Source organism: Centruroides sculpturatus, unplaced genomic scaffold (genome assembly GCF_000671375.1).
Source record: "Centruroides sculpturatus isolate CEXI.00-Female unplaced genomic scaffold, Cexi_2.0 scaffold2014, whole genome shotgun sequence".
Taxonomy (NCBI): Eukaryota; Metazoa; Arthropoda; class Arachnida; order Scorpiones; family Buthidae; genus Centruroides; species Centruroides sculpturatus.
The window spans coordinates 1-14,474 of NW_019386350.1; the positions used below are offsets into that span (position 1 = coordinate 1).

The window sequence follows — 14,474 nt, forward strand, 5'->3', positions numbered from 1 at the left end:
TTTCTGACAAATCTGTGTTTTATATACCGTGTGTTTCGCCTCCTCTCTGACAGATCTGTGTGCTTTATTTCTTGCCCCTTTTCTGACAAATCTGTGTTTTATATACCGTGTGTTTCGCCTCCTTTCTGACAGATCTGTGGGCTTTATTTCTTGCCCCCTTTCTGACATCTGTTTTATGCTGTATTTTTCGCCTCCTTTCTGACAGATCTGTTTTTCTGTACTTGTCGCCCCTTTCTGGAAGTTTTGTGTGTTTTTTATCGCCTTTGACAATTAGTATAACAATTAACATTTATTCAATTTTTTTATATAAGATTTTCATCGGATGGCAAAAATTTTTTGTTTATAAAAAAGAAACACAGTCGATCCAAAAATATAGTTTAGTTTATTTTTAAAAAGTTTAAAATTTTATTCTATAACACTTAATAAAATGATGGTTTTTCAGAAGAATTTTTGGATCGACTGTGTCTTTTTTTATAAACAAAAAAATTAGCATTTAATTAATTAACTAACTTTTTATTTTTGTCATTTTCTTTTACTTTTATTTTTCAATTTGCTTTCTCTTTCTATCACTTTATCCTCTCATTTTCATTTCCTTTCTTTAAGTTAAACCTTCTGTAATTTATTTTCATTTGGTTCCTATCCACTTACTGTGAAAGAAAACAAGAATCTGATAGATCCGAACCCACGTTCTTAATTAAAAATCCTTAAACACGTTTATTCTCTGACCTTATTTTCTAACAGTTAGTTGTATAGGTCATATATATTCGCGTCGAAAAACGTGGTTTCTATACTTTGTTCACTAGTTTAAGTGTTATTTGTTTATTAACAGTATCGATTACTCGGTTACTACACTCGCTATTTACGAATTTTTTGCTTATATTTATCAATAGTATACAAAAATCTCTCTTCATTCACTTCACTCCCTTATCTTCTCGTTAGGTATTCTGCTTATTCGAGTATTTTTCCCCCCTTTCTGTTTACTCTTAAGCTTCTTTTATTCGTAAATATTCAACGGAAAATCGAAAGTCTCGGATGATTTTTACGTAATCTTTTGAAAAAAAAAAAAGTGCAAAAAAAAATGAGGAAGTTATGTTTACATTCACGCATCAGATTCTAGTAAATTAACCATAAACAATGCTAACGTGGCTGTTTTATGCGATTTACTACAGCAGCAATATTCATTGAGTGGATGGAAATTTTTGCAAACGCTTGCATGGTGTGTGTAACAGCCTGTGTTTTACTTTTTGTGTGTGTTCGCTGATTCGACAATTTTTTGGATAATTTAAAAATCTGTCAAAAAAGGCAAATGTTGCCATTTATCATGAACATCTACATTATTCAGGTTGGTGTTTTATACTTTTATTTAGTGTTATTGTATAGTTACGACGGTTAAGGATGCGTGTAAAGGTATACAAAGACGAAGATTGATATGTGAAAAACGTCTGCTTTCTTCATTATCACTATTGTTCGTTTATCTAGACAGTGTTTTATACATTTCTGTACAAAATTTTTCTTGTACAAAACGTACATTTCTTCACATTTTGTGAAGAATGTGCAAAATATAAACGTGTTGTATACGCTTGCAGCTCGTTGATGATATATACAAGTCACAATTGATCCGTTTTCTTTAACTCTTTCTTTCCTAAGATGGCTTTTTTTCAGACCAAACCCACAATAGGGTGGCCAGATGAGGAATAGGGCCCAACGTATCTTGGACAGACTTCCACTAGTGGGCTAATGGGTAAAATCACTGAATATCGGTAACTCACTAACAAACTGCCCACGTGGTTTACCGGATCTTCACGTTTGTAACACCTAATTAGGGGTCAACTTCCCCCACAAAAACTCCTCCCGGTACTCAGCAACGCCCGAATGTTCCTTTTCTGAATCCTTACAAAAATTTCTAAGTTAATTGGCCCGGGTTTGTAATGTACCCATTAAAAAAAAAAACAAAAAACACCTATCTTTTGTCTTTGATACAACAGAAACCTACAAAAATAATTCAAATTAAAATCGTTTTGTCTTTACGATAAAGCGTCTCGGACAGACAATACTGTAGAAATCAAAACTCTGGTCATCATACTTGAGATATGATGAGAGATTGAGGTATCAAGTGAAAGGTATTTATATTACATCTGTGTGTCTGGATTATATTTTATACGTGAAAATTCTCTTACTCAACACCTGTACAACAAGAGAAATATATAAGATTTTCTTACGTAACCCCGTAATAAAAAATAATTATAGTTAAGTCAGGTTTATCTGGTTGTTACGTTGCGTAAAGCAACTCTCATACACGTATTCACGAAAACGAAACAAGAATTTAAATCTCACGTAAACGTTAATTCGGAAATCACTTCCGATTAGCGTAATTACCACGTCATTTTCTATAAGGAACTGATACGTCACGCTATATAATTGGATACAGCTGTATAACTATCAGGAAACTCGATGATGTACAATACAATACAGTATAATATATTCAGTCGTTACGTGATGATAATCATGATTTTCCTGCTTATGTAAGGTCATTCTTGTCGTTAAATCGAGGTATTTGAGGTGTGCGTTACGCGTGAAGTCCCTAATTTATTATTTTTGTGGTATTCGGGTATTAAGATCCTATTGATTTTTCAGGCTTTTTCCAGTTATGCCTCTAGTTATAGGTGCCCCACAACTTACAGTTACACTACAGGCCCTTTTGTATTGTGATAACGTTGTATAATTTGCGCTCGACCTGTTACAACCTTGGTAAACAGCAATTTATTAAATGATGTAGAATCCTTTTCACGACATGTGGTATTATTTGCTATTTTTCTATGACAATTATTCGGCGTACATCAAAATACATCTGTATTTTTTTTATTTTTTTTATCATTTTTGTGTATTGTTAACAAAATAAGGCAAAATTTCCTCGTGAGGACCTTTTTTCTGCCTCTAATATAGCACAAAAACATCAAAAAAATCTTCTTATTGGGCTATAATTAGGCTAATTAATTAATAAGGTATTCAGTAATTTGGCTAAAGATAGGAGATTAAACCGCCATCTCGTGTTAAAAGCTTCCTTCTGGGTAATATTCTAAATTAAATTAATTTATTCCTAATTATTAATGTAACACGAGATGGCGGTTTAATCGCCTAACTCTAGCCAAATTACTTAATATCTTATTAATTAATTAGCCATATTATAGCCCAATAAAAATGGGGCTGTGTCGCTTGATTAATAATTGTTATCGAGTTGATTGTATATAATTAAAACAAAAATCATAAAAATTATATTTTTCTGATGAGATATTCAATAAAATCCAGCAAAATCGTATTGTTTTTTCTCTCGGGGTAGAGCGTCCAAGACAGACAACAGCGTAGAAAGTATAAAATAAACATCAAAAACTGTTCATCGAGTTACTATATCATTCTTAGAAAGAAAACAAACGGGTCAGAATCAATTTAGCTTCATACAAAACTACACTTTTACCTGATTTTGCCTCATTTATCTATCAAAGAGGTGGATTCTTCCCACTATCCGAGTGTAACGTTCTTACTTCATATCGAAATTCTAAGACCACCCCGACGTTAAATAAATACTTCAGTTGATAAAAGAAGGCAGGTTGAAGTGAATTTCAAAAACTTTGGGGCATTTTCAGATATTTATCACCGTAAAAACAAAAACAAAATACACAAGAATCGCGCGGATATGCCTACATTCATAATGATATCGCGTACAAAACAAATATGGCGTCACTGTATTTCAAGTATAGGATTTCGGACATTTGATAAATAAATTTTGAAATTATTTTCTTATTTGTATTCTTATAAATGCTATTTAAATGATCTTCACTCTTAAAATATTCATTAATTAACATAAAAAATCTGAATCTAGTCTTCATAATTAGAGACTGCATCAATCATGGCGTCGTTGTATGGTGTAGACGTTTGAAAGCTTAGATACGAAATTGATTTGTCATTTATAACCTTGTAAGCTATATCTAAACATCCCTCGACATTCAAAATTAATTGTAAATATAAAATAAAGCCTTAAATCGTATTTTCTTTCGTATGATCTATACTGAGATCTTATCAATATTTGTCCTTCTGTAGTGATAAGAGGTTCGTTCCAATTGGGAACGACGTGTTTGCAATTCGCTATACGATTATTTTTTCGATCTGTAGTACGATCTAAATTATGAATTTAAAAGAGTAATGAATAAAACTTGCGTAAGAACAAAGTAGAGCACAGATTAAACGGTATCATTTAAGAAGCATATTGGACTGGATTTATGGAAGGCATGGGAGTAACTCTCGAGGACTTTCTATCGGAAAATGGCCCTGTTTATCTGTTAGACACGTAAGAAAACACTTAAAACCACGATACAATCTCGAGAAACTGGCTCTGTTTAGTGGTTAGGCAGATAAAGAAACCCCTAGAAAACCATCAGGCCAACTCGTTGGTGTGGCGCAAACCCACTATCGGTGTTCAGTATTTTATTACTTCGCCCCTCGTGAGCCATAATATCCGTCAGCAATGAAGAACTTCATTATTGCTACTTAATGTACTTCAAAAATGTACAGTACGTAACGTATTCTTCTAACTATTGAGTATATATCTTATATAGAAATACCCTAGTATGAAGTACAGTATTCCATGTATTTGCATTTGTAACAACAACGAAGAACTTCATTGTTTCTTACAATAGATAGATTTAATCCAGTAGCGAGATTATATAATACAATAGCCCCTCGTTATATCGCGGATTCGGATATATCGGACATTAATTGGTTAAATCGAATTGGATCATTAGCCATAAAATTCGTCAAAACTTTCTTCTGTAATGGAAGTCGCTATATCTTTCGTCGATTGATTTTCTAATTGTGTAAGTTTATTTATCAAAATTTCATCTTATCCTTTAACCTAATTAATTTTCTTATTATTTTAAATTCATTTGGAATTCCTAATTCGACTTTCAAAATGTTCGATTACGAAACTGGATTAGAATTTCCATCAAGATTGACGAAGATAAAGAAACGTTATCAATAATTTTAATCATAATATTCATCTTTAGAAGTGTAGTATTTAATATTCTAAAATATAAAATTAATTCAAAATTATTCCATGTCTTGTATAGCATTTAATAGTATATTATGCAATTAGTTTATAATATAGGCGATTATGAATGGAAGTTTGGAACACGAATGGGCTAATTCCATGAATGCCATAATCTCTAATTATAAACGTATTGTCATGCTGTATTTTATGGTTATACTACGGCATTAATACTGTACTTATGGAACTCAAAATCAATTAAAAACACTGTTTTTGGCCGTAAAGCCGTGTCACAAACGTGTTTATACATGATTTTGAGTTCCATAAGTATAGTATTAATAATAAATATATAACATATTTTATTTTTTAATATCAAAAACCAAAAAATTAAATAAAACTAGCGATAAAAAAATTCCATTAACTCGATCAAAATTTCTAATAAAATTCTCCTAATTGGCAACACTTAGTAGTACTAAAGAACATAAAACGTTGCCAATTCAAATAAATTTCTTAGTACTAAACAATACTTTTTATAATTAATGGTTTTTTCCCCAATTAAATACCCCTAATCGATCGAATTATTTATAAAATTGCATAGGAACAAGGTTTGTTTTATTATTTAAAATAGTTTACTTTATAAATAAATATTTACTTATGACATAAAAACAGAGCAAAATTCAATNGGGTTTGTAATGTACCCATTAAAAAAAAAAACAAAAAACACCTATCTTTTGTCTTTGATACAACAGAAACCTACAAAAATAATTCAAATTAAAATCGTTTTGTCTTTACGATAAAGCGTCTCGGACAGACAATACTGTAGAAATCAAAACTCTGGTCATCATACTTGAGATATGATGAGAGATTGAGGTATCAAGTGAAAGGTATTTATATTACATCTGTGTGTCTGGATTATATTTTATACGTGAAAATTCTCTTACTCAACACCTGTACAACAAGAGAAATATATAAGATTTTCTTACGTAACCCCGTAATAAAAAATAATTATAGTTAAGTCAGGTTTATCTGGTTGTTACGTTGCGTAAAGCAACTCTCATGCACGTATTCACGAAAACGAAACAAGAATTTAAATCTCACGTAAACGTTAATTCGGAAATCACTTCCGATTAGCGTAATTACCACGTCATTTTCTATCAGGAACTGATACGTCACGCTATATAATTGGATACAGCTGTATAACTATCAGGAAACTCGATGTACAATACAATACAGTATAATATATTCAGTCGTTACGTGATGATAATCATGATTTTCCTGCTTATGTAAGGTCATTCTTGTCGTTAAATCGGGGTATTTGAGGTGTGCGTTACGCGTGAAGTCCCTAATTTATTATTTTTGTGGTATTCGGGTATTAAGATCCTATTGATTTTTCAGGCTTTTTCCAGTTATGCCTCTAGTTATAGGTGCCCCACAACTTACAGTTACACTACAGGCCCTTTTGTATTGTGATAACGTTGTATAATTTGCGCTCGACCTGTTACAACCTTGGTAAACAGCAATTTATTAAATGATGTAGAATCCTTTTCACGACATGTGGTATTATTTGCTATTTTTCTATGACAATTATTCGGCGTACATCAAAATACATCTGTATTTTTTTTATTTTTTTTATCATTTTTGTGTATTGTTAACAAAATAAGGCAAAATTTCCTCGTGAGGACCTTTTTTCTGCCTCTAATATAGCACAAAAACATCAAAAAAATCTTCTTATTGGGCTATAATTAGGCTAATTAATTAATAAGGTATTCAGTAATTTGGCTAAAGATAGGAGATTAAACCGCCATCTCGTGTTAAAAGCTTCCTTCTGGGTAATATTCTAAATTAAATTAATTTATTCCTAATTATTAATGTAACACGAGATGGCGGTTTAATCGCCTAACTCTAGCCAAATTACTTAATATCTTATTAATTAATTAGCCATATTATAGCCCAATAAAAATGGGGCTGTGTCGCTTGATTAATAATTGTTATCGAGTTGATTGTATATAATTAAAACAAAAATCATAAAAATTATATTTTTCTGATGAGATATTCAATAAAATCCAGCAAAATCGTATTGTTTTTTCTCTCGGGGTAGAGCGTCCAAGACAGACAACAGCGTAGAAAGTATAAAATAAACATCAAAAACTGTTCATCGAGTTACTATATCATTCTTAGAAAGAAAACAAACGGGTCAGAATCAATTTAGCTTCATACAAAACTACACTTTTACCTGATTTTGCCTCATTTATCTATCAAAGAGGTGGATTCTTCCCACTATCCGAGTGTAACGTTCTTACTTCATATCGAAATTCTAAGACCACCCCGACGTTAAATAAATACTTCAGTTGATAAAAGAAGGCAGGTTGAAGTGAATTTCAAAAACTTTGGGGCATTTTCAGATATTTATCACCGTAAAAACAAAAACAAAATACACAAGAATCGCGCGGATATGCCTACATTCATAATGATATCGCGTACAAAACAAATATGGCGTCACTGTATTTCAAGTATAGGATTTCGGACATTTGATAAATAAATTTTGAAATTATTTTCTTATTTGTATTCTTATAAATGCTATTTAAATGATCTTCACTCTTAAAATATTCATTAATTAACATAAAAAATCTGAATCTAGTCTTCATAATTAGAGACTGCATCAATCATGGCGTCGTTGTATGGTGTAGACGTTTGAAAGCTTAGATACGAAATTGATTTGTCATTTATAACCTTGTAAGCTATATCTAAACATCCCTCGACATTCAAAATTAATTGTAAATATAAAATAAAGCCTTAAATCGTATTTTCTTTCGTATGATCTATACTGAGATCTTATCAATATTTGTCCTTCTGTAGTGATAAGAGGTTCGTTCCAATTGGGAACGACGTGTTTGCAATTCGCTATACGATTATTTTTTCGATCTGTAGTACGATCTAAATTATGAATTTAAAAGAGTAATGAATAAAACTTGCGTAAGAACAAAGTAGAGCACAGATTAAACGGTATCATTTAAGAAGCATATTGGACTGGATTTATGGAAGGCATGGGAGTAACTCTCGAGGACTTTCTATCGGAAAATGGCCCTGTTTATCTGTTAGACACGTAAGAAAACACTTAAAACCACGATACAATCTCGAGAAACTGGCTCTGTTTAGTGGTTAGGCAGATAAAGAAACCCCTAGAAAACCATCAGGCCAACTCGTTGGTGTGGCGCAAACCCACTATCGGTGTTCAGTATTTTATTACTTCGCCCCTCGTGAGCCATAATATCCGTCAGCAATGAAGAACTTCATTATTGCTACTTAATGTACTTCAAAAATGTACAGTACGTAACGTATTCTTCTAACTATTGAGTATATATCTTATATAGAAATACCCTAGTATGAAGTACAGTATTCCATGTATTTGCATTTGTAACAACAACGAAGAACTTCATTGTTTCTTACAATAGATAGATTTAATCCAGTAGCGAGATTATATAATACAATAGCCCCTCGTTATATCGCGGATTCGGATATATCGGACATTAATTGGTTAAATCGAATTGGATCATTAGCCATAAAATTCGTCAAAACTTTCTTCTGTAATGGAAGTCGCTATATCTTTCGTCGATTGATTTTCTAATTGTGTAAGTTTATTTATCAAAATTTCATCTTATCCTTTAACCTAATTAATTTTCTTATTATTTTAAATTCATTTGGAATTCCTAATTCGACTTTCAAAATGTTCGATTACGAAACTGGATTAGAATTTCCATCAAGATTGACGAAGATAAAGAAACGTTATCAATAATTTTAATCATAATATTCATCTTTAGAAGTGTAGTATTTAATATTCTAAAATATAAAATTAATTCAAAATTATTCCATGTCTTGTATAGCATTTAATAGTATATTATGCAATTAGTTTATAATATAGGCGATTATGAATGGAAGTTTGGAACACGAATGGGCTAATTCCATGAATGCCATAATCTCTAATTATAAACGTATTGTCATGCTGTATTTTATGGTTATACTACGGCATTAATACTGTACTTATGGAACTCAAAATCAATTAAAAACACTGTTTTTGGCCGTAAAGCCGTGTCACAAACGTGTTTATACATGATTTTGAGTTCCATAAGTATAGTATTAATAATAAATATATAACATATTTTATTTTTTAATATCAAAAACCAAAAAATTAAATAAAACTAGCGATAAAAAAATTCCATTAACTCGATCAAAATTTCTAATAAAATTCTCCTAATTGGCAACACTTAGTAGTACTAAAGAACATAAAACGTTGCCAATTCAAATAAATTTCTTAGTACTAAACAATACTTTTTATAATTAATGGTTTTTTCCCCAATTAAATACCCCTAATCGATCGAATTATTTATAAAATTGCATAGGAACAAGGTTTGTTTTATTATTTAAAATAGTTTACTTTATAAATAAATATTTACTTATGACATAAAAACAGAGCAAAATTCAATACAATTTACATTATTTATCGGTTGTAACGGCACATTTTTTTTTCAATTATGACAACATCCTTTCGTTTAAATCGTGGGAAAAACAAGTTACGTTCATTACCCGGAAACAAAGTTAGAATTTTTACATTTAACGCAACATCCTTCCGTCTAACTGCTACATTTATACGAGAAAACTTTAGATTCATTCAGTTAAAGTTGCCTTGCCTTCTTCTGTAGATATTGATGGACGAGCCGAGTAATAATCTACATCAAGACGATCATGTTATTGATATGGATAAAAGTATCACAAATACAGATGTGGAACCTAAACACAGCTTCAAGGGGATGTTCGAGAACCAAGCTTTCGAAATCGTATCAGAAAACTTGGTAAGTAATTTAAATTTTTTTATGTAATTTCGAGCCGAATTCATCTGAAAATCTTCATTTTTCTTCAGGATGACGATCACAAAACTACATTTGGAAGTCAGAAATTGAGGATTAGCGAACCTCTTGCTGCCGAAGAGGGCGGTTTTTTGGATAGATTAGAGTACCGTGTAGAAGAATGGTATAGCAGCAATAAAACACGATTAAAATATATTATGTACACCTTGCTTTTTGTGTTGTACAATGTCTACTTAGGTTTTGCCATTGTTTACACGTGGGACAAGACACCCAATTGGTGCCAAGGAGTTCGATTTCTAGTTATCATCACTGCCGTTGTTTATTTCCTCCTTATTTATTATAATATTTTACAAAAATACATCTCTGTACGCCGTTATCGTTGTACTCCCGTAGAACCCATCAAGAAATTGTTTAGATGGAAGTACACGTTTGGGTATTATCATTTTTTTTATAGATTCTAACGTCATAATGTATCTAAAAAATAGTAATTTTTTATTATTATTTTCATTTTTCAGGTGGATCTGGACACTTATCTTCTTAGCAATCCTAATATTTCTAATCATTGACTCATCAAATAATCGCTTCCGTTTGGTATCATTTGGAGGCTTAATCGTTTATATTTTATTAGGATACATTTTCTCTAAACATAGAAAACTCGTAAGTGAATTTCCCATTTTAAAATAACAATGATAATTTAATTTACTTATTAAAGTACTTTGTTTATTTCGTGTACTGTACCGAAGCCATATTAGAGAGGTTGCGGCCGACGTTTTCATCGCGAAAACGTGCACGTCGGACGTTCAGCGCCACCTCCCTGTAATCCTAGAAGTTTGACAATGGCGTTTGGAACATCAGTGGAATCATGCTCGACGTATCAAACACCATTGTCAAACTTCTAGGCTTACAGGAAGGCGGCCCTGAACGTCTGAAGTACACGTTTTCGCGATGAAAACGTCGGCCGCAACCTCTCTATTGTCAGAAACGTCGCGACTTTGAGAGCGATCAAACAAAATGGCGAAGAAATCTTATTTTGATTCAAATATATATTGTATTAATTTTTTTATTAGTTAAAATGTTTTTATTTTTTTAGATAATATGGAAGCAAGTATTATTGGGTACGTTACTCCAATTTTTATTTGGTTTAATGATTCTAAGATGGGAAGTTGGAAAGGAACTTTTCAAATGCTTCGGAGAAAAAGTAGACAGTTTCCTAAAATACACTGATTACGGATCAACTTTTGTATTTGGTTATTTAGTAGATGGTAAATTAGCAGGTGGTGCCCCACAACAGATCGGAATTTTCGCATTCAAGGTAAAAATTGCTTTACAAATTGTATCTTTACCATCTCTTTCGAGTTGGATACAACTGAAAAACTACTTTTCTTATTCTTCAGGTTCTCTCCGTTATATTTTTCTTCAGTTTTTGCACTTCGATTTTGTATTATTATGGCATTATGCAAAGAGTAATAATGAAAGTGGGTTGGTTCCTTCAGAAGGCTATGGGAACCACAGCTTGTGAATCTATGAATGCTGCTGGAAATATATTTTTGGGCATGGTGAGTTCGAAGTTTTTTTTAGCAAAATAAATCAATTTTATTCGTATAATATTAACATAATTCCTCTTGTAGACTGAAGCTCCTCTTTTGATCAGGCCTTTCTTGCCACTCATGACCAAATCTGAAATCCATGCTGTGATGACCGGTGGCTTTGCCACAATTGCTGGAGGTGTTTTGGCAGCTTACATTAATTTTGGCGTATGTAATTTTAATCTAAACGAATATTTTCTGAAGAATTTTAAAATAATTTTATAAATTTACTATTCAGATAAGTCCTAGTCACTTGTTATCTGCATCTGTCATGTCGGCACCAGCGGCTCTTGCTTATGCCAAATTGTTTTACCCCGAATCAGAAATAAGTAAAACTCAATGCGATGATATTAAAATGGAAAAAGGGTAAAGATAATTATATATAATTTGATCTGCTATTGTGTAATTTAATACAATTATAATTTATAACGATTTAAACTGTATTTTTTCAGACAAGAACGAAATGCTCTGGAAGCGGCGTGTAATGGCGCAAGCTCTGCAATTGCTTTAGTGGCTAACATTGCTGCTAACTTGATAGCATTTTTAGCATTTATTCATTTTGTAGATAATTTAATTATGTGGTTTGGCAGTTTGTTAGGTTACGACTTCATATCTTTCGAGGTAAGCAATAATAATTACTACTTAATTAACTGTCAGTCATCGGCTTCTTCGATTCGTGACACTAAATAACTTTAATTTTCAGTGGATTTTATCTAAGATCTTTGTTCCCCTCTCATTGCTTATGGGTGTAGAATGGAAAGACTGCCAAGACGTAGCCAGGTTAATAGGCCTAAAAACTGTAGTTAACGAATTCGTAGCGTACAAGACTTTATCAGAATTAATTGCTCAAAATAAAATTTCTGTAAGATATTACTTATTTTAGTTCATTATTTTTGATTTAAATACAGATTAATTCATTAAAAGTCTCGTTAATTAGGCCCGATCTCAAGCCATAGCCACGTATGCCCTATGTGGATTTTCAAACATAGGTTCTATAGGGATACAATTAGGAGGATTGAGCGCATTGGCTCCCGATAGAAAATCTGATATAGCTAGTGTAGCGGTTAGAGCCATGATAGCAGGATCAGCAGCGTGTTTCATGACGGCGTGCATTGCTGGTGAGTAACTTTTCAATAAAATTTAATCCATTCGAAATTTGCCTTAATCTTAAACACTTTAATTCTCTTTCAGGTGCACTTATAGAAACACCATCTTAATACCGAAGTTTTCGGTTAAGTGTATAAACTTCATCTCATCGACGTCGCCATCTTCATTCTCATCATCCTTACAATGTACAGATGTTATTGAATTGTAATAAATGATTATTATTATTAATTAATAACTGCGTTAANCATGTATTTGTAAAATATAAGTGACTCGTACAACATGGAATTCATATAAAACGGAATTATCAACAGTGTTATAGGGGGTCGACTGTATTTTAATATTATTTTAAAAAATTATGTATAATGTTATTTTATCTTTTAATTTATTACTTTTCCAACTTTTAGGTTAATGCAACTCACTTGTTATCAGCTTCGGTTATGTCGGCTCCTGCGGCATTGTCGTTCGCCAAGTTATTTTATCCAGAAACTGAAGAAACTAAAACTTCTATCAAGCATATTAAAGTGGAAAAGGGGTACAAAAATGCTTTATTTACTTTACTAATAAGTTAATTATGGAGTCCATTTTATATATAATTTTTATTTTTATTTTTTTAGAACCGAAAAAAACGTTCTTGAAGCTGCAGTTAATGGTGTAACGTCAGCCGTTAATATAGTAGTAAACATGGCTGTAAATATGATTGCTTTCTTGGCATTCGTTAATTTTTTGGATGGAACAATATCGTGGTTTGGTAGTTTACTCGGATACGAATACATCACCTTTGATGTGAGTTAAATCACTTCTTTAACACGTTTTTAATAAATACAGAGAGGCCATAATAAGTTTCTCTATTCAGAACACTGTAATCAATAAGAGAATTGACATAAAGTGCACTGAATAGGAAACTTTAATTATTCCCATCCTGTGTAATAACTGTTTCTTTTTTGGGGGGATGTAATTTCCAGTGGATTGTTTCTAAATGTTTCATTCCCATATCAATTATAATGGGAATCGAATGGAAAGATGCAGAACATGTAGCCAACTTAGTAGGAATTAAAACTATTGTTAACGAATTTGTAGCATACCAGAAGTTAGGAGAGTTAAAGAAGGCAAATAAAATATCTGTAAGTTTTTATACAGTAAATTTATGGTATAATTTAATAAATTTATATTTATATTCTTGTAATTTTAACACTACAGAAACGATCAGAATACATAGCAACGTATGCCCTCTGCGGGTTTTCAAATATTAGCGCAATAGGAATACAAATGGGTGCTCTAATTGCCATTGCACAAAATAAGAAGTCCGATATTGCTACTGTTTCGGTGCGTGCTCTAATTGCTGGTTCTTTTGCGTGTTTCATGACAGCGTGTATAGCTGGTATGTTCCATTTTATGTACTAATTTCATGAATTTTAATTAAAAGATAACTTTTATTTATTTTCCTTTCAGGTTCACTCATATAAACTTAATTGCTAAATCACTTATTTTAATAAAAAAAAATAAGGATTTAATCAAGACCTATAAACGTTTCTGTGTTATATTAAATGTGTTTGTAAAATACTTTAATGTCAGTTGATTAAAATAATTTGACGGTTTTTTTGTGTGTTGTTGTACATAAAAATCAAATGTTTGCCCGTTTTTTCCTTTAATTTAATGTGTAGAGATTCCTTTCACAGTTTAAAGTTACGTGAAGCTTTATATTTTCCACAATATGTAATTACAGTCGACCCCCTATAACACTGTTGATGATTCCGTTTTATATGAATTCCATGTTGTACGAGTCACTTAGATTTTACAAATACGTGAGCCGTTCACAACCCGGCACACGTATTTGTAAAATCTAAGTGACTCGTACAACATGGAATTCATATAAAACGGAAT

General features: G+C 31.7%; 2 protein-coding genes across 2 annotated transcripts; both read left to right on the plus strand.

Moving 5' to 3' along the window:
• The first annotated feature begins 1,066 nt into the window (after window positions 1-1,066).
• On the plus strand, window positions 1,067-12,812 carry LOC111614650 (solute carrier family 28 member 3-like). Its single transcript, XM_023356016.1, has 12 exons — window positions 1,067-1,342; window positions 9,736-9,885; window positions 9,954-10,333; window positions 10,416-10,557; window positions 10,991-11,212; window positions 11,295-11,456; window positions 11,529-11,654; window positions 11,725-11,852; window positions 11,939-12,107; window positions 12,190-12,348; window positions 12,424-12,604; window positions 12,678-12,812. Exons 1-12 carry the CDS (start codon window positions 1,307-1,309, stop codon window positions 12,701-12,703), a joined length of 1,881 nt encoding a protein of 626 aa, XP_023211784.1. The 5' UTR covers window positions 1,067-1,306; the 3' UTR covers window positions 12,704-12,812.
• Window positions 12,813-12,976: 164 nt separating this feature from the next.
• LOC111614646 (solute carrier family 28 member 3-like) lies at window positions 12,977-14,230 on the plus strand. The gene is made up of 5 exons (XM_023356012.1): window positions 12,977-13,125; window positions 13,208-13,376; window positions 13,556-13,714; window positions 13,791-13,971; window positions 14,043-14,230. The coding sequence occupies exons 1-5, from the start codon at window positions 13,031-13,033 to the stop codon at window positions 14,054-14,056; spliced, it is 618 nt and encodes a 205-aa protein (XP_023211780.1). The 5' UTR covers window positions 12,977-13,030; the 3' UTR covers window positions 14,057-14,230.
• The last annotated feature ends 244 nt before the right edge of the window (window positions 14,231-14,474 follow it).